This window comes from Anopheles merus, chromosome 3R (assembly GCF_017562075.2).
Source record: "Anopheles merus strain MAF chromosome 3R, AmerM5.1, whole genome shotgun sequence".
NCBI lineage: Eukaryota > Metazoa > Arthropoda > Insecta > Diptera > Culicidae > Anopheles > Anopheles merus.
Window position 1 is genome coordinate 27,587,006 of NC_054084.1, and position 19,814 is coordinate 27,606,819.

Below are 19,814 nucleotides of genomic sequence, written 5' to 3' on the forward strand. Positions count from 1 at the left end.
AAATGTAACCAAAACAACGCAAACCGCACCGGGTACGCATTATCCTTGCGCGACACGTGCCGCTGTAAACACAGGCCGGCCCACGGGTGAAACACAAGGCGTCTCCATCAGGAGCGGGAGGTAGACGGTAACGTTTACTGTATGTGATTCCCACGTCCCGGGACGCCGCGTATGCCGTGGGGAGGAGGGCAAATAGGAAAAACACGCGTGCACAGATTTTGCTCAGTCACTCGCTTGCAAGCGGTGTGAAGGACCTTGGGGAGGCGGGGAGGATTATGATACCAAAAATAATACTCCAAAGGAATCGGAAAGCGCGTCGTGCTGTTGTGCGTCGAGCGCGTCGTCGGTGGATGGGCATCACCAGGAAAACACACACACACACCAAGGAAATGTCGCTGTGCTTAGCATCGCACAGTTGATGCCATCGGACGGGGGAAGATTTACTCCAGAAACCGGCAGATTGCCGGCTGTTAGCTATGTTGCTTCGATAATAAACAAGCATTTCTTCACTTTACGCATGTTGTAACCGGCAAAAGATGGCAGGACTGTGCCAGCGGCAACCAAAGATAAATATAACCAACACACACACACACACGCACACACACAGACACACCAACGTACAGTGCGACGAGTGTGTGTTTCTGCCCGAAATATCCATATCTGGTCTGCACCACACACCAGTCCCTCGAGTGGGATTTGGTTCGTTTTGTGTGTGCAGGGGCTTTCGTTAAGTATCTAGCCCTAAAAACAGTGAACGAAATTCGGTGCGCCACAAAAAAAAAACACGCTAAACGTAGGTGTATCTTGTTTAGGTAAAGAGCACGATATTGAGCCATTTGGGGAGAAACATAATAGTGGGAAAAAGCACTGCCTGTTATCGTATATTTTATGAGGCACGAGAAAGAGCCAGTAGAAAGTGCCGTCCCGACAGCAGTGCCGAAGCGGATAACAAGGGCAAACAGTAGGAACTTCCAGAGAGCAGTATTAGAAGATAAATTATGTTTTTAAAAACACTAAATTCTTATAATACATCCCACTTTAAGGCCTAATTATTGCAACAGATAAGATAAACTATTTCAAAATGAATAACAGTTAATAGCGTTTGCATTCGAACAAAAATGGACAGAATTTGTTGATTTTTCATGGGTTCACCTTAACGTCTTTTTACAAACATTCTTCCACATTATCAAGCTTAGTATCCTATGAGTTCCTGGACAAAATTTGACACCCTCTATCAGTTGAACTCTAACCGTGATGGCCAAAAAAATTGAAGCAACTTTGTTTAGAAGCGTGAGCGCATCCAAACATTGCATCGCGTAGCGTCTAAAACGGATTCTGTGGGTGGAGTTTGTGGACGTCGTGTAAGCCTGTTTCGGTGTCTACAACATCTTGACACTATTAGACAGCAATCAGATCACCTAAAGAAGGTCCGGTACCGAATGACCGACGACCCTGAGCGATTTGAGGTTCTAAAGGAAGTTGAAAAGGAAGACCGGCTTAACTTCGATATAACACGGACGCATATCGAATCCTTAGTGCGGGAACCGGTCCACCATCCAAATTTGCTGGAACCAATATGAAGCAAAACATTTACGCCAACAATTTTGTCGCGAAAACTGAAGAGGAACTGTTCAGAATCGAGGTACATCTTCAAAAGATGTCGTCCGCTCGCATAGTCGTAGATTTATTTTAGCAAGAAAGTTTAAATAATTTCCATTCAAAGGATTTTCATGGAAAGAAATAATCTCTCTTAGTTTTGTCTTTCTACGTCCAGCTGAAAAAAGTTCATTTTTTTAATGCAAACGTATCTCTCCTCAACTTAATTACCAATTTTCAAACACTTGAAATGAAGATCAAGAAACCTTCTGAGTTGTGAATTCATTTTGAATAATTTACATCAATTTAGAGAACGCTTCGAATACCAAAATAGGTACAGTAGATGCTGAGATATAATTAAAACAACATCAACAAATAGATACTGTGCCTTTCCGTAAATGTATTTATGGCCACATCGCATTCACTAAATTCCCCAGTGTGCCTCATTCCCACCGGAAGGTCCTTTACCTTAAAGAAGATAGGTTTGGTGTTTGATCTGGTGGAGGAATCACCCCCTACAGGCACCGGGTGGCATGCTTGTGCTGTTGCGTCGTGGGAATTTACGCACACAGACAGACACTCACACACACCACATCATATGCAGATTCTCTAGAGCCTTTCGCGCGCCGAGTTTCCCGGCTGTGTGTGCGGCAAAAAGCAAGCCAAGGAGAAAATTGCTTTTCGACGTCCCGCCCAAACGCCCAGGAATGCTGCCCGAGCAAAAAAGAGGCCCGTGGGGCGTTGTGTGGTGTGTATCATCGCCCTCAAATTACCACCGGGGACGCCAAGCAGTGTGAAGAGATACGCATCCTTTCTAGAGCGCGTCTTGTGTGTGTTTGCTTCGGTTTGCGTGTATTTTATCGCTTACGCTTCAACACATTTACGCGCCTCGACCGTCGCCAAGCAGCGGCCCGAGGTTTGGATAGCACTTTTTTTTGTTTATTTGCCGCCAGCTTCGCTCATCCTTCCAACCAGTGTCCCTCGACCTCGGCTCGGCCAAAGTTCGCCCAATGTTGACTTATGGGGCTTTCGGGTTGTTTACAGCGGACCAAGTTCTCTAGCGGGCGGAAGCGTGCGTCCCGGGGCTGCCCGGGATCGTTTGTCAATAGTGACCCTAGCCAGAGCGAGCGCGCGCGCGCGCTTTTCTTCGTAATCGAACCGCCAAAAAGTGTGGAACATAAATAAAGCACGCATTATTTATTTTTAAAGTGTTCACGACCGAAAGCTTCGTCCGTGAAAGGACGATCCCCCGTTGCAAGGAGCGCGTTTTTGCGAGTTTTGTTTTATTACATGCCACGACAACGCAGTTTCCTTCGCCATAACGCAACCAACATCTAACGGCAACACAAATCAGTTCAATTGTGTCGCAACACTTCGGACGCTGGCTGAGCGTAGCGGAAGTTGTTTGAAGAGGGAGCCAAAGCGTGTGTTGTGCTCCATTTCTGATAAATGTGTTGTTGTATCCGCCGGTGCGTAGTAGGCGCACTTGTCTCCCGTTGCCGAGACGTTTGCTTAGATGGTTCGGTTTCTGCGAATCACAAAACATCTGCCAAGCAAAGGAGCGAACAGACGGATTGGGGTTGGCTGCCCTGGCTGGCTCTAGAAGCTGCCGTTGACGTAAAACAATGTACGCATTATTTCGCAATGATTGCTTGCCATGATGTAAATCACGTATAAAATGGGATTCGGTGACTGTTTACCGGGCTCTTTATTTAGGCTCCGTGGAGTATTAGTGTTCGATTTTCCATTTGCTTTGCCTTTACCGCACGGTCCGATCAAAATCTCCGAAAAGCCGTAATCAATTTAATGTCGTTCATTATCAAAACAGGACCTTCGTTTTCTTTTCTCTGCCGATCCGAAAACAATATTCTCCCGGGTAACAAAACACTATTATTTTCATAAAGAAAGACAAAACATGGGCATTGTGGTAGGCCCAAGCATACTCATTTTGATTAGAGCTGCTCGATTTGCGATTGGTAGGGTCTGATAAGCGCGAGGAAAAGGTCCCGGGCCGGGTCACGCTAATCGAGATGAGAGCGGAAGCAGGTTTTTTTGTGGGCGTTTCTTTTTCACGCTTCTTTGAACCATTCAATGGCGGCATGAAAAAAATCCAAATTATTTTTTTCTTTTAACTAACGAGAAATCGTTCCAAGCGGGTGCAAATAATCAATAAAATCTGTTCGATACGCCCGGGAAGCAAACGTGCCCGAGTATCGCTCAATCTGTGCAAACATCTGTTCTGGAAAGGGCCTGTTTCGCAAGAAATGTGTAAATTTTCTTTACGACCAAGAACGGTGGAAAGTGGTGCGTGCGGACGATGACTTTACTACGCCAAAGTCTCGTCCACTTTTTGTCAGTCCTTTTTGAACCAACACCATTGCTGCAGAACCGTTTGGTGTTGTAATTCTAAATACGTTCTAACACGATTTAACACGATTAAGCGGCAATGTATTTGGTTCATTTTTTTCCGTTTTATCACCGATCCACTGTGTTCCTCGTGTGAGAGAGTGCTATCTCTTGCACGCTGATGACATTCCATCAAAAGTCCATTAGCAATTGGAGTGATTATTAGAGGTCGACCGCAATTGAAAGACGCCAGAGAGCATTAGCTGTAAATATAGTACGCTGGCAGGAGAAGGCAATGGCCATGAGATTGGGGTATGTGATAATAATAGCTCATTTGCTTATCACACTGCGTGCGAATGGGCAAGCCGAGGAGGGGACCGGAGTGTTGAGGCAAAATAATTGAAATTCATCCATAAATGCATCCATCGCTCGCTTACAACTACGCTACGATTGGACAGAGCATGTATTCGCGCCGGTATTCGCTTCCATTAGCTGCGATACATTCCATCAATAAATTATCTTTCCCCTTTGCGATCTTGCGCCAGGACTGTCAAACCTGTACTATTTTGGATATAGTGAAGCAAAGTATAAACAATCGACAAGTAGTTCGTATACGTTTATAAAAACACGTCCTTTAAGAGCACATGTTTTAGAGCAGCTCATATATCTATCTTTTAAGACTGTTTGGACGCATTAATCACAACCAAATTTGATGAAAGCATGGTCCCGCATCCGGTTCGAAGGACCAAATATTGCAGTACCCATAGTACAAGCTTTAACATTACAATTTTCTCAACCAATTACCTGTGTGCTCTTTAGAAAGCGTCAACATTAGTCTCATGGTAAAATTTCCAACTAAATTGCTGCAAACATATTTTTAAGTCTTTAAACACACTCCATTAATCAGCGGTTTGACATTCCTGCATCGAATTACCTTCACAATCCACATGATGCACCCAAGAGCAGCGCAACGGATTGCGTTCAACCCACAGTCAAACCCTGTTCTGTCCTCCCCTGTCCGTACTACCATGTACGAAATGCAACCACCGCCCTTCCAACAACGGCAAAAACGATTAACATATTTTCCACCACCCGAGATCGACCGATCAATTCCAGTCCTTTCCCCGCCACAGGAAGGGTGGGTCGAAGAGGCCCCTTCTTTGGGAGAAAAATGCAGAAGTCACACAAACCGCCGCTTCCTGAGTTTGTGCACCGAAAGCGACCTTTCACTTTTTGGCCAATGTGTGGCGGCTGTGTGTGTGTGTGTGTGTGTGTGTGTGTGTGTGTGTGTGTGTGTGTGTGTGTGTGTGTGTGTGTGTGTGTGTGTGTGTGTGTGTGTGTGTGTGTGTGTGTGTGTGTGTGTGTGTGTGTGTGTGTGTGTGTGTGTGTGTGTGTGTGTGTGTGTGTGTGTGTGTGTGTGTGTGTGTGTGTGTGTGTGTGTGTGTGTGTGTGTGTGTGTGTGTGTGTGTGTGTGTGTGTGTGTGTGTGTGTGTGTGTGTGTGTGTGTGTGTGTGTGTGTGTGTGTGTGGTACTCTTGTTATGTATTTTGTATTATTTTTCTGTTTACGAAACCATTTTCCTGCTTTTTTGTCAAAAAATGGCGCAGACAAGCAGAAAATGCAGCAAGCAATTCCGTCTTCAGACCGTTTAAGAGAAGCAAGAATTTTGTGCAGGCCGAAGCACATTATCAGCACGAATCAATCATGCAGCTTAACTGCAGCTTCAGCCGGTCGGGAGCTGGGAGCAAACGGAGTTTTTTTTTCTGCCAAAGAAAGGCAACAAAAAAGACGGTTAAAATAAAATAGCGGCTCTACTTGTAACGTGACACTCGATCCCAAACCATACAATCACACAAATACACATACACACACACACACACGTGCAATCTGATGAGGACTGACCGCTGTTTGAGTGTTTTATTTTATTTGTTTTACTTCCTTTCTGTTGCTGTACGTTTGTTTTCGTTTGCAATTTCTGCTCGATCGCCTTTCTCGCGATCCTTGTTTTCACGATCGTACTCTTATTGCGTTAACGTTTTCTTATACGTGTTGAAGGTACTTTGGCAACTTGACCAGCGCCGTTCTCTGATTGTTAGAGGTTGTTTTCCTCTTCGTGCTTTTTTTTCTCCTTCTCTTCTCTATCAACTCAACGATCGTAGCCTAAGAGGCGGCTGTTTGTTTACTTCCAAGCGGCCGCCAACGAAACTTTACGAGACGCTCTGCGCGCTATTTTTAAATCACCCAACCACCCCCGGGCGACAATGACTGATCGAGTGTATGTATGTGTGTGTGCATTGAACGATCTTTATGCTCATGAAGATGCATGACTGAATTAAGCCCGTCATCGGCGGCACCGATTCAAACGCAAAACGTATAGCGCTCATGTGGGTGTCGTTATACATCTGTGTGTGTGGTTGCATGTATTTGTATGCAGGCTGGCAGACACGATGCACCGAACGTACCCACAGGCAGTGGGAAGAGGAATACATAAATGGATAAATCGCCAGCAAAGCGCCACAGGAGTCGGGCCGAACCAACTGCCGACGACGGGCGACGGGCTGGATGATCACGCAAACCGAAACCATTTGCGCCATGCATGCAGTCGTCGCATTGCGGTTCTTTGCAAAAGAGACTGGGGAGGCAGCGGACAAACAAAAACAATGCCCGAAACCGGAGCACGGGAAAGAGGCATTAGGGGAAGCAACAACACACACACACAACGTAAAAGGGTTTGAAAATTCAACCCAGCACAAGGGGGGAACGGCGAGACTGCCCAAGGTTAAGGAACTTACCGTCGCTTTTCCCCCGGTGCAGCGTAAAACTGGTTTTATGGTCGATTTTTCGCAGTGATCCACGGCACAGACGGTCGTTTGGATTGGATTATTTTATTTGCTATTTTTTGCCTTATTTATATTTGCACTACTTCTTTCTCGCCTTTCTTCTTGAAGGTATTTGCACGAGATTTTTTAAAGTGGCTTTCACAGCCAGAAACGAACACAGAAACACACAAGAGCGCACGCACAGACGAGATAGTAATCAGACACACTCGGCACCACACTACACTACACTCACTCACTCACGGACCTTCACTGCAATCCTTTCTGCTGCTTTGTCGTCCCCTGAGCGGTCGTTGGCCAGCGATTGCTATAGGTTAGTACACATTTGCCGTACATCACCATAGTAACACATACACACACACACACACGCTCGGAGGCTAGGTTTCGGTTGGTTTACCGTAATAATTTACCAATTTTTGTTTTTTTGAACTCTAAGAAAAATAAAACAACACATTAAACTAATTAATTAAATTCAAATAATTGCTTTTTTAATTATTAAAATTCACTTTTGCACTTGTTTGCTCCTCTCTCTCTCTGTCTTTTTTAATTAAATGTCGCAATTGTCACAGACTTTCTTTTTTGAACTCTAAGAAAAATAAAACAACACATTAAACTAATTAATTAAATTCAAATAATTGCTTTTTTAATTATTAAAATTCACTTTTGCACTTGTTTGCTCCTCTCTCTCTCTCTGTCTTTTTTAATTAAATGTCGCAATTGTCACAGACTTTCCTCCGTGCACTGTGCAGCACACAGCCTGCTTGTTCGACAACGAACGATGCTGTCGACGGCTCTGCTAAAACAAAAAGGCAGCATTTCCGTGACCTTTTCTCTATCCATCTCGGTGCATCTTGTCTGTGGTTTGCTTTCAACCACGTTCAATTCGCGCGCGCGTGCAGCAACACATACAAACGGCCCACACACACACACACACACACACACACACACACACACACACACACACACACACACACACACACACACACACACACACACACACACACACACACACACACACACACACACACACACACACACACACACACACACACACATACATACACACACACACACACACACACACACACACACACACACACACACACACACCACACACACACACACACACACACACACACACACACACACACACACACACACCACCACACACACACACACACACACACACACACACAAAAGATGCATTCGATGCACTTACGCCTTCCGTACTGCCACTTCCGCACACCGAGAAAGGGTTGCTCGTGCAGCCCTGCCCTTACTCAACATGTTTCGTGTGTGAACGAAATGGGAACCAACCAGCTCGTCTCGTTCGCTCTCCATGCGTCGCCGTCAAAACAAAACAGTGGGAAAATTCATGGCAAAGTTCGCCCCTTTCTTTTGGTTGGTTCACTTCCGTTAAATGTTCTTTTTGTTTTGCTATACCTTCCCCTTGTTTGGGGATTTGGAAAGCTTGTAAACAACCTCTTGCCGCAGTGCAGTTCAATTGGGCCTGCAAAAACACACACACAGCAAGACAGTGAAGCACTTTCAGTTTTCGCAAGCGACTTTAGTTGTTTGGCTTCCTCTGACCCGACCGCGTTGCTCTCTCTCACGGTGTGTTTGCTGAGAAAAAGGAGACAGCCTTTGCTGCCCCGACCCGGTACACTGCTGCAGTTCCATCGGTGGAATGCACTCTGTATCGCACGGTGCACCAACTTTAAACCACTGTAAACACACACACATGCACACAAAAACACACACCCTTAGATTCACTGTTTTGATACGAGCGCATGTTTTCTTTCTCTTTTCCTGCCTCTCACGCACAGCAGCAGCATCCACGCTCCTGCACTCACGCGTGCACACGGTGCGCGCGCGCGCGCCCGGTAATGGTCGCGCCTTCACCTAAACAACAATAACAATCCCTCCCTCCCATCTTCTCTTTTCCTCTTCGACTACTACGATCAACTGCTTCAATCGGGCCCCCCGCTAGACGGCTTCAATTTAATTTGTTTACACCATCCCTTCTTGAGTGGCGCTATGTTTGTTGCCGATTTTTGGGGTTTTGTATGTTTTCTAACCTTTCCCACCGGATTAGCGACTTGCAATAAACATCTTTTTTTTTCAGATGATGCGATCGCATCCCTTCAAAGGCCAGTGTGTGTGTTTTGGCTAGTTTTTTTTTTGCAAAACAACACCGACATCTGGCGCGAAACGGAGCGCCGCGAGAGCGAATCATGCCGCAAACACGCTGCGCGTAGAATAAAGAGCGCGAGAGCGAGAGAGAGAGAGCTCTCAGCCAGACGGCGTTAGCAGAAATTGCGCCGTTTGCGCTTGTGTTGTGTTGTGTTGAGCGCCGGGGTCTAGAATCAAACACGGTGCCGCACTCGCAGTGATAAATTAAATTCGCGCCACACCACCACCACCACGTCCGACTACTACTACCCTGCCTGTGGCACGCGTCCGTTGCGACAAACCCACCACCATCATGGGGATGGAGACGTGATAATGAGAAAACGGGACAAGCACTTGAGATTTCGGGGGTGATGAAACTGGACTGGACAGCATTGAAGATAAAGTTAAAGTGGGGTTTTAGTCAGATTTGTGCTGAATGTTTAAAACATTTTAGAAGAAGAACTCCATCCTAACCTCATTCACTACACACCAACATCAACCCGATTCAGCCCTCGCCCGGCGGACACAGCTGGCGCGAATTCTATGCCTGCAAACAACGCACCAAAACTCTCACTTACTCTAGCGGCGGACGGTTCGCAGGCAGCTCGTTCTCACTCGTAGCCCTAATTTTAAACTGCTATACAACAAAGTGTAATTCCGATCTATTTCGAATTCGATGACACTCGCAAAATAAATTAAAAATAATCCACACACTTTTCTTTTCACGTATAAACACGCACGGACACACGCACACGGACACCTGCAGTGTGTTTCAATTTTGTCGCCGCGAATCAACAGCAGCAGACGGACGACACAACGCACGTCCGACGCGGTTGAGGGTTGGATTTTTTTTGACGACGGGATGCGGTCGGAACGAATTCAAAGGAAATCTTGTACACTCACTCACGTAAGCGCTCTCATGTGAGAGCGCGACAGCCAGAGAGTTGCTGATGTGAGAGCGTGTGGTTTTTGCCCAGGCGGCTTCAGGCCACTCACGGTTTGAGTGGCTTAATAAAAGAACGAGTGTACTAGCGTGGCCTGGGGTTTGCAATATTAACGCTTTTAGCTTTTTTAACGTTATTTTGGCAAATCTTTTTGATTTATGATGTAAAATTCGTGAAAAAATATTCAAAGTTTTTTAGGTTTTGACATTTGCTTTTGCCGATTTCGATTAAGTTAAGTTAAAAGCCATTTTGATTATAAGAACCGTCATTCTCATTTTGATTGACCTTTGTGCCTGACCTTTGTGCCTGAAATGTACTTCCATATAGTTTATTCGATTAAAAGCAAAACATACCCAAGCGCCACAGATTAAGCTTAAACGACTGGAAAATTGAATATCCATAGGAAAAAAATGAAAGATTCACAGCTTCATTGGTTTGATCAATAGATGGCGTAGCGTATTACAACTCATCATTATATTGCTATCCTTTTCTTGCAATGTGTTTCGACAAGTTTCATCTTATAATGACCTATATAGCCTTCTAACTTTCTGAGCAAAAATCTATATGAATGGTCGTGTGGTCAGATACGTGGGTATCAACACCAACGACCATTACTCAAATCTCACTTGCTTCAGTACTGGTGGTTTCCATTGGAGTTTAGTATTTAAACAATCGTATCGCCGTTCTAGTTCTAGCGATGCATAACTTCAATGCGAAACCATACAACAGTACAGAGGAAATGAGAAAGCTCTCCTCCAAGCGAGGAAGCTCAACTGGTTGGGTATCCCACAAACAGATGGCGCCACCAGCTTTTTTGCTATTTTTAGAATGCATGAGTCGTTTGCCGTCTGGTAAACGAAGTCTTTCTATATTCCGTTTAGGTAGAGTGCTTGAGTCGTTTAGAAGCCGTTTAGTGGTCGTTTAGTGGATTTGTGGCACTTGGGTAGGTTATAAATGATAAGTTTTAGCAATCCTTGATAATCAATTCACAATATGCCTGCTTCAAAGATCATATTTGGGGTTTCCAAACGAATATGTTTACAATCATTGTGCTATGTCAAAGCTAAAAATATTGAAATTGTTTGCATTATGAAATTGAAATCGTGAAAACAGATGAAATTATTCATACTAAACTATTCAAATTATAAGCTAAATGTTCGGAATCCTGACAATTGTTGTTTGCGGCAAAGTACCTTTTTAAGCTCTACCGTAGCACTAACTACGGTAGCTTGTATATTTCGTCAGGTGGGCTATTCTCTCATCTGCACAGTTTATTTACTCTTTCAAGCACACTCCCCTGTAGACAACGCGTTTTACACTCAGTCACGCACTCTGAATAGGTGCTCCTCACCTCAGTGAGTGACGATTTCATACTGAGATCAATAATATGAGCAAAATGATGAGCTTGGTGAGAGTTGGTTGACGGCGAGTACGGGAACAATTCATGTGAGTTTTTATTGTTATTACTTTTTAATGCCAATTCTTTATTAATATTATGCAAGATCATATTAATGATAAAACAGTAAGAGAAGTTAACGAATTGCGTTTAAGTAGCTAAACAAAACGGAAGGATAACTTCCTTAATTTTGCTAACCAATTGCGTACCATTTAAACGAACATGTCATTCGAGAACGGGTTGGACGCATAGAGGCCACATTATGGCATCTAGAAAAGAAATATAAAGAACATTAATTCATATTGACGCCTGCACTGCAATCTTAAAATAAACTATCCTCCATTTGTCACACATTTTCAAGAGTGACAGTAGAATACTGGTAACGTTACACTGATGATTTACAACAAGGACAACGTGAAGGTGAACAAAGTATTAAACCGCGTTCTCGAGAGTTACGCACAGGTCAAGAGCAGTGTGTGTTTGTGTGTGATGTACGATCATCCTACTCCCACCAGCGATCGGCTACATTGATTTTTAAATATTTGCAAACACTTCTACTAGCTTCTACAAATAAACAAAAACAAAGCGAAGCGAACGGGTGAGGTCGCTAATTAAAAGTCCAACGATATGTGTGTCGGGCCCGGCGGTCATTAGCTTATCAGCTTGTATCAGCGGAACCATTTGCCGGGTGGATCCGCGGGTGTAAAAGCATATATCCCTGCGATTCGAGCTTCGATGGTATCAATTTGACAACAAACGAAAACAAATCCTCCTTAAACCGGTTTGCGATGTCATCGATCTCTACTGCAGAGTGTTATAAGCTTGATGTAAATTATGTATCGGAGGTGCAAGCTTTCTAACAAATTTCAATCAAAATCACACGGCTTCTTCTCCATTTCAGGTCTATGAACCGAACTGTGTGAGCTTCTTTCTCCCATAAATCTTACTTAAAACGCTATCGTGATGTAAATTTCGTTCGATAAAGCTTTTGTAATGCCGTTCTGTTTGTTACTCTATATTGTATATAAATTGTTTGGTAAGCCTTATTGACAAACAACCCTCCATTTATCAATAAACAATAAACATAAACAACACACACCCCAAAACCTGTGGAACACGGTACAAATGTTAGTGCACACACACACACACACACACACACACACACACACACACACACACACACACACACACTCACAATACATTGTAAAACGCGCTTTTCTCGCATGTTGTTTTTTGTGCGATCACTTTTGCTAATTCCTCGCCACAGGAGAAGCCGTGCCCGTCCGTCCGTCCGTTGGCATTCGGAAAACATAAATTAGCGACCACCACTGGGTGTGCATAATAATATTTTTTTGTTTTTTTTTTGTTTTTTGCGTATGCTGCTGCTTTGTGGCATGCTTTTATGCAAATTCGGCTAGAATTAGGCAGGCGAGATTTGGTTTGGTAAGTTTGTAAAAATGGACACATGTGCTTCTCTTTGCGGGGGTTTCTCTTTGCTTTCGTCCGAAATTCAATTAATTCGTCCTCGAGCGCGACCTTCCCCTTCTGTGCGTGAGCGTGTGTCGATGGTGAGACAGGACAGGAAGAGGATCGCCGCTTTACACCAAAACATGATGATGAAAGTTGTGAATGAAAATAATACAAAACGGGTTTTGGCTGAATCGGGGATGGTTGGATGGGAGACGGGTTTGAGTGTGTGTGTGTGTGTGTGTGCTCTCTTACCTTACGCTCATTCTTGTGAAATGGATTTATTGGCTTGTTTACTACACTGCGTAGTTACATCATAATAATACGCAGTTTGAGCACAACGTAAGCACAGCAAAACAATTAAAACACTAAGTGAACAGTTAAGTGCGACCATTCCCTAACGGTGACATCTTCATTCAGGTGACATGCGAAAGGAAACTCTAGAATGAAACCTTTCGCACGTGCTCCCTACGATCGCGTTTAACGATCATGCTAAGTAGGCGTCGGAGCGGTCGTTAAAATTGCTGTCTAAAGCATCAGCATACGTATAGATATCAGGAAAAAGTAGAACACTCACCACCCTATCATTTGATACCTCTGCTTAATCCGACTAGAGGGAAGGTTAAAACGAGTTTGAGCGCAGTTTTTTGTTTGGTTTTTATCGTTTCATCCTTCAAACGAAGGATCGGCGAAAGAACCGCACGTTTCGAAAGGCGTTACTCACTCCCCAAAAACCCAACAAGGCAATCTCCAGGGCAGCATAATAAATTCGCATCACCGGTCGCACATTCCATGGTCTTCCACCGTCGTACATACGCGTATCTCGATCAGCGTGTGGGCAAGACGGATAATTGATCGCGATTCTGTGTGTGTGTGGTTCGTTTGTTACTTTCACTATGTTTTTTGGTTGGTCCGTAGTTGACAAAATCTGTGAAATGCAGTGAAGTAAAGTAAAATAAAACAAATAAAACAGCAGTTGTACAATTTTGGGCTGGGTTTTAAACGATCAACTTTCACCAACTGATCTACACCGCTTTGTATCGGTTCTTGCATTTTGCTATCGTGAAGTGTGTGCGTGTGTGTGTGGGAAGAAACTGGGTCTGTACACCTCCCTGAAGGTGATAAAGTTATATGTCTCACTTGGATTTGTTTTATTGTGTCGCAGCAAAAAAGGTTTTATAGGACAAAAGGCTTTCGATAATACGGTTTTACTGGTTTTAGCGTTCAGTTATTATTGCTATGAAAGGGTTGGATTGTGTCATGCCGACATAAAATTGTACAAAGCAGGAAAGTTTACTTGCTCAAATAATTTGCGTAATTTTCTTGAATTTCGAGTATTGAATCCTTCTTCTTTGGCACAACAGCCGTTGTCGCCCAAGACCTGCCTGTACCGCTAATGGGATTGATTGTATGTGACTTACATCTGGCTTATGCCTAGTCAGTCCTACGTATAGGGACATTCGGTTCATTATTTAAGCTGAAGATTGGCATGATTACTGTGCTTAAGGATTCTGACAGACACTCCATAGATTGTTAGGAAGTTGTTATTACAAAATTAAATTGTTTTAGAAGTAACGGCTCGTTTTTCCTTGCTAATAAGATATTCCAGTAAAGCTTTACAGTTTACTGCTATATCTAGGCGCTACAGCCACCTCACGACCTCCTGACCTGACGCGTCTCCTGTTTCCTGCCGCCAACCCGTATGGTAGACGCGTTTACGGAATATGTTCACCATAACACGTTCCTACAACGTCCCTTCTACTCGTATGGCACAATAGAGACGGGCAACGATCGGAAAAATACGGATTTCGAGCCACAGCCACACTAAGTTTCATGACCTCAGAACTAAGCCGTCTGATGCCATAGGCATCCGATAGTCGATCCACCCAAGTTCACCCCTACTTTGTTGTTAACATAGTTGTCAACATCCATTATAAAGTTATATTTCTTTATTTATTTTTTTGATTATTTATTTGAAAATAATATATCTGCCCCTAAGGGCTACATATATGTAACTAAATAACTAAATTTCACTAAATTAAAACTAAACCACACAAGAAACGCGAACTTATAATAGGCTTACGTCATACAATAGGCCCAATAGCAATATATATGATTGGACATTCACACACAAAACAATAAAGGTCTAATGCAATGTCTGCAATGACTTGTGCAATGGAGCGACGATCGCGAAGGTACTGCAGACCGAGGAGACGACATCGAACGGGATAAAGAGGAACAGGTGTATGTGGTCGGCCTAAAAATCGCCTGACGACGATTCTAGTGAAATTACGTTGTACACGCTCCACGCTGAAAATGGAGGCAGCGTTTGTTGACCAATAAAGAGTTTTAAGACACAGAGGGTCCCGGATGTCTTTAGCATCGCACCATTTAGAAAAAGAATCGAGTAAGGATTGCAGAGACGAGCACGAGCTGAGATCAGAAACCGGGCAAAAATTTTCAAATCGTCAGCGAACATCAAATACCCTCAAAAGGGAAGCACAGTACACTAGTGATGTGCTGTATGGTGCGCACCCACGACTCCGATCCGACTCCGACTATTGTTAGTTCGATTCCGACTCCTGCAAAATGGAACCACTAGATCCGGAGTCGTCGACTCCGAACGACTCCGACCGACTCCGAACGACTCCGGACGACTCCGACTCCGGGCGACTCCGGACGACTCCGAACGACTCCGACGACTCCGAACGACTCCGACCGACTCCGAACGACTCCGGACGACTCCGACTCCGGGCGACTCCGGACGACTCCGAACGTCTCCGACCGACTCCGAACGACTCCGGACGACTCCGACTCTGGGCGACTCCATACGACTCCGGACGACTCCGACTCCGGGCGACTCCGAACGACTCCGAACGACTCCGACTCCGGACGACTCCGGGCGACTCCCGGCGACTCCGGACGACTCCGAACGACTCCGACGACTCCGAACGACTCCGACCGACTCCGAACGACTCGGAACGACTCCGACTCCGGGCGACTCCGGACGACTCCGGATGACTCCGAACGACTCCGGATGACTCCGAGCGACTCCGGATGACTCCGGATGATTCCGACTCCGGGCGACTCCGGGCGACTCTGTACGACTCCGGACGATTCCGAACGACTCCGGATATTGCACCGCGGACCTACCTTCCGGAGTCGATTCCGAATTTATCGGAGTCGGATCGGACTCGACTCTGGATTTTTGCCTACTTTACCCATCACTACAGTACACACATCGTTAACAAATAAAAGAAAGAGAAGAACACGGCCTTGAGGAACAACCGACGTACAGTGGAATTCATTAGATAAGTTGTCCTTCAATTTTATTTTACAAATACAATTAGCAAGAAAAGAGTGCAACTATTCAAGGATGTTAGAAGAAAACCCTAATTTAGCAAAACCCTATGAGCAAAGCGTGCGGAATCTTATCAAACGCAGCTTTGAAGTCGGTGTATTTTTCGTCAAAATGTACGGTGTATAGGAGACCGTCGACATGCAATACAGGAATTGTGATGTAACAGTTTAACGAGAGAAATTTAAGAAAAAAAAACAATTTAGTCGCAGCAACGAACCATCGTGTTGTATACTGTAGGAAAAAAAAACTGAAAGGAAATACAACCACAGTTTCTTGAATACCACAGAATCTTGCTCGATGTTCTAAAATATGTTTACGGTTTGTTTGTAAAAGAAATAAAAAACACGAAACAATTTCCCTCGGTTGAATGAAAACGAAGCCGAGCCTACTGTGCGGAACACTTCACACCCTGCTCGCGGTGCAACATTTGTAGCGTTCTGCGTGCCGTGGCGGCAGTTTGACAGCAAAAGCACGTGGGAATCGGTGTGTTGTTTACGAAAAAACGGTTCGTTACCGAGAATGCGGGGAACACACAAAAGCAGTTTCGGTACCGTTCTTTCCCAGAAATCCAGCATATGAAGAAAGCTGCCCAATCGCAACATGTGCATCTTTTTCGAGTGCAAATGCAGCAGCAAATCGAGCATAAATCGGGTGTTTCTCCGGGAAATGAATGGTGTTAAACCGCACCGTGCATGAGCGTGTATGTGTGTGTGTGTGAAGGGAAGTGAAGGGCTGGCTGCACATCGCTAGCGCAGCATGTGTGCGTCGAGTGTGGTGGTTAGATGTTGGGTGTTAGAAGGTAAGACTGTGCTTCATAGGATCATTTCTATAGGCAAGTTTTCAACTCACTTTCACTCGAAAGTCGAGCTATTCCAACCCACGATGATGAGGTGTAGTGGCTGTCCTGGAGCGTGAAACTGTCGGATCTCGGCTGCGTCTCTGACGCGTCGATCTGTGCTTGATGATCGTATCCAATTGCAAAGGGCAGACACATTCTGAGTGGTTGTTTTCCTACACATCTTAAACATGAAACTAAACATTTGAGACGAATATCAATCATTGTGCTATTTTAATAAGAACTGTGGAAGCGTGTGGATCTGCTAAGAATTAATCTATAACGATGTTAGAAGACTGTTTGGATAATTTAGTTCGGTTATATTATTTAATTTAATTCATTAATCATCTGCTTCACCGCACGCCGCAGTATCTTCCCGGACGGCGTCATCGGGAAGCTGTCCACGAACCGCACCCCGCCCCGCAGCCGCTTGAAGTCCGCCACCTGCCCCTCGACATGCCGCACAATGTCCTCCTCCCGCAGCGGCGTCGCACCACCGCCGCCACCCACCTTCCGCTCGACCACCGCCATCGGCAGATCGCTCGAACCGTCCGGCGCCGGCACACCGATCACGCACACCTGCTTCACCCCGTCCATGCGCTGTATGATGCACTCCAGATCGGACGGCGACACCTGGTAGTTGTTGTACTTGATGATGTCCTTGATGCGATCGACCACGTACAGGCTGCCGTCCGCATCGATGTACCCGATGTCGCCGCTCCGGAAGAACCCGTCCTCGGTCAGTGCGTTCGCGGTCGCTTCCGGATTGTGCAGGTAACCCTGCAGCGGGAGATCAATTGTTTTTTTTTTTTAAATAATCAGTGCCTCCTTTGATGTCCATCTTTTTTTAGGGAGAGCTATCGGGCTTGACCTACCAGAAACATGTACCGATGGCGTAGTACAAGCTCGCCGGCAACTCCTACCCCGACCCGCTGGCCATCCTCATCCATCACCCGGCACTGGACGTTCGTAGTGAGCGGACCGACCGAGCCCGGCTGCACCGTCACGTCATTGCGCGTGATAAACCCTATCTCGGAGCTGCCGTAGATGGAGCGCGTGTGCCCCTGGGGAAGCAGCTTCTGCAGGCGCTGTGTCATTTCCGTCGGTACGCGGGAACCACCGAGCTGCCACTGCCGAACGCTGCTCAGATCGGCCCGGGCAGTGCGAGGGTGGGCCAGCAGGGTCGACACGTACGAAGGAGGGGTGAACAGATTCTCGATGCGATACTTTTCAATCAGATCGAGCAGCAGGTCCGGCTGGTAGGGTTTGCTGGTGAGGACGCGCGGCCGGCTGTGCAGCAGCGAGGTCATCACGGCAAAGATGCCGGTCGCCCAGAACAGCGAGCTAAAGTTGAAGATGGGACCGTCGGAAACGTCGCTACAACAATGGAAAGGAGCGGTCGATTACACTAGAATCTCATTAGATTATTAACGGGGCAAAGGCACTTACGTGGAAAAGACCATTCCATCGACAAAGTGCGCGTGCGACAGACAGACACCCTTGGGCAGCCCGGTCGTGCCGGATGAGCACAGCACCATCGCCAGCAGCTTGGACGCGTCGCCCAAATACTCCGCCCGAAAGCACTCCTCCCCGTCGATCGGTTCCAGCAGCTCGTCCACCGAACGATGTACCCCCTCCGTTGCCGGTCCCATCGCAAACAGTTGCGCACCGTGCGTAATCGCTTCGTGGACCGCTTCCCGCACCACGCCCGCATTGGCCGGATCGCAAAACACCAGCCCCGATTGCGTTTGCTTCATCATGTGCACTAAGTCGGCCTTCTCGAACACGGGCGCAAGGGGATTGACGGCCAGCCCCAGCACCCAGCAGCCGATCAGCACCGGCACGACCTGCTCGCCGTTGCCGCAGGCAAGGCTGACAAAGTCACCGCGCCGGTAACCAAGGCGACGCAGGTGCAGCGCGACCCGAATGATGCGCCGCCTCATCTCGCCACACGTCGTTTGCCGGCCCGTGTCGGCATTGATCTGTATGACGCGGTCGGGCGAGCGGGCGAGCACATCGAGCACGATGCGGCCAATGCCGGCGGCCGGATTCAGTACGGACGGTAAGCATTCACCGTACCACGTCTGTTCGGTTGGGTTGTAATGACTTTGCATCGTTTTGTTTTTTTTTGCTTGGGAGATAGCACACTGGTTTGGATGGACACACACTTTAACGACCGGACACAGCGACGGTTACGGAGCGACTGATCGCAACGGCGCTCCGCTTATTCGCTTATCAGCTGCGAGATGAGGCGCACACTACAGTCTTGTGCAAGTCATGATAGAGACGGCACACACTCTTGTAAACGTGCGTAATGACAAAGGTTGGCAGGAGGAAGGTCACTAACGGGAACGCTGGGGATTGTGTGAGAGTATGTGTGTGTGTTTAGTTATAGATTTTTGCGCAATCAAAGTGACCCATGGCGAAAAACGAGAAGGGGAATACGGGGGTAAAAAGGGATGACAGTTGGGCCATCATCTGGCGCACAGTTACACAATCCCTTCATCATCATCATCATCATCATCATCAAAACAATAAATGATGCGCGTTTTGATGCAGTTTCCAATGGGAGAGATGATGATAATATACGCCTTCAAGTGTGCTGAATGTACGAGGTACAGTAAATGATAAATTGCTTGCAATAACAAGGCTCTTTGCACGTGTTTTTGCTTAAACCTGTTTGATTAGTGATAAACGAAACGGTAAACTCTCGTTCTGGGAACGAATATTTTTAAAACAGGCCGTTTGTGTCGGGAAGCCCAGCGTAGAGGTGAATTTAACACACAAAACCATCGACAAAAAGACAATCTTAATGTTTTGCAAATTTGCAATGTGATATTATCATTTTAAAAAAATATAAG

At 45.9% G+C, this 19,814-nt stretch overlaps 2 protein-coding genes, 1 long non-coding RNA gene and 1 other non-coding gene across 9 annotated transcripts in view; 2 read left to right on the top strand and 2 right to left on the bottom strand.

The window, feature by feature from the left end:
* LOC121595166 overlaps positions 1-9,797 on the bottom strand; it is a 59,265-nt gene extending 49,468 nt beyond the window's left edge. The window contains exons 1-3 of one of the 6 annotated variants that reach the window (XM_041918847.1): positions 9,529-9,797; positions 7,350-7,364; positions 6,734-7,209 (exon numbers count right to left, since the gene is read on the bottom strand). The gene's annotated coding sequence lies outside the window, so the exon portion shown is untranslated. Of the gene's footprint in view, positions 1-6,733; positions 7,210-7,349; positions 7,365-7,439; positions 7,473-9,424; positions 9,443-9,512 lie in introns of those variants that run through there. The other 5 variants (XM_041918850.1, XM_041918846.1, XM_041918848.1 and 2 more) reach the window with 5 other exon arrangements.
* A 6,817-nt stretch (positions 9,798-16,614) lies between these two features.
* On the top strand, positions 16,615-17,734 carry LOC121595199. The gene is made up of 2 exons (XR_006005137.1): positions 16,615-17,240; positions 17,323-17,734. It is a non-coding gene; the product is annotated as an uncharacterized LOC121595199 (long non-coding RNA).
* LOC121598128 lies at positions 16,920-17,122 on the top strand. Its single transcript, XR_006005521.1, has one exon. It is a non-coding gene; the product is annotated as a small nucleolar RNA U3 (small nucleolar RNA).
* Positions 17,259-19,319, bottom strand: LOC121595198 (4-coumarate--CoA ligase 1-like). Its single transcript, XM_041918950.1, has 3 exons — positions 18,403-19,319; positions 17,829-18,330; positions 17,259-17,733 (listed from the first exon to the last, which is right to left on the bottom strand). Exons 1-3 carry the CDS (start codon positions 19,065-19,067, stop codon positions 17,281-17,283), a joined length of 1,620 nt encoding a protein of 539 aa, XP_041774884.1. The 5' UTR covers positions 19,068-19,319; the 3' UTR covers positions 17,259-17,280.
* Between the last annotated feature and the right edge of the window lie 495 nt (positions 19,320-19,814).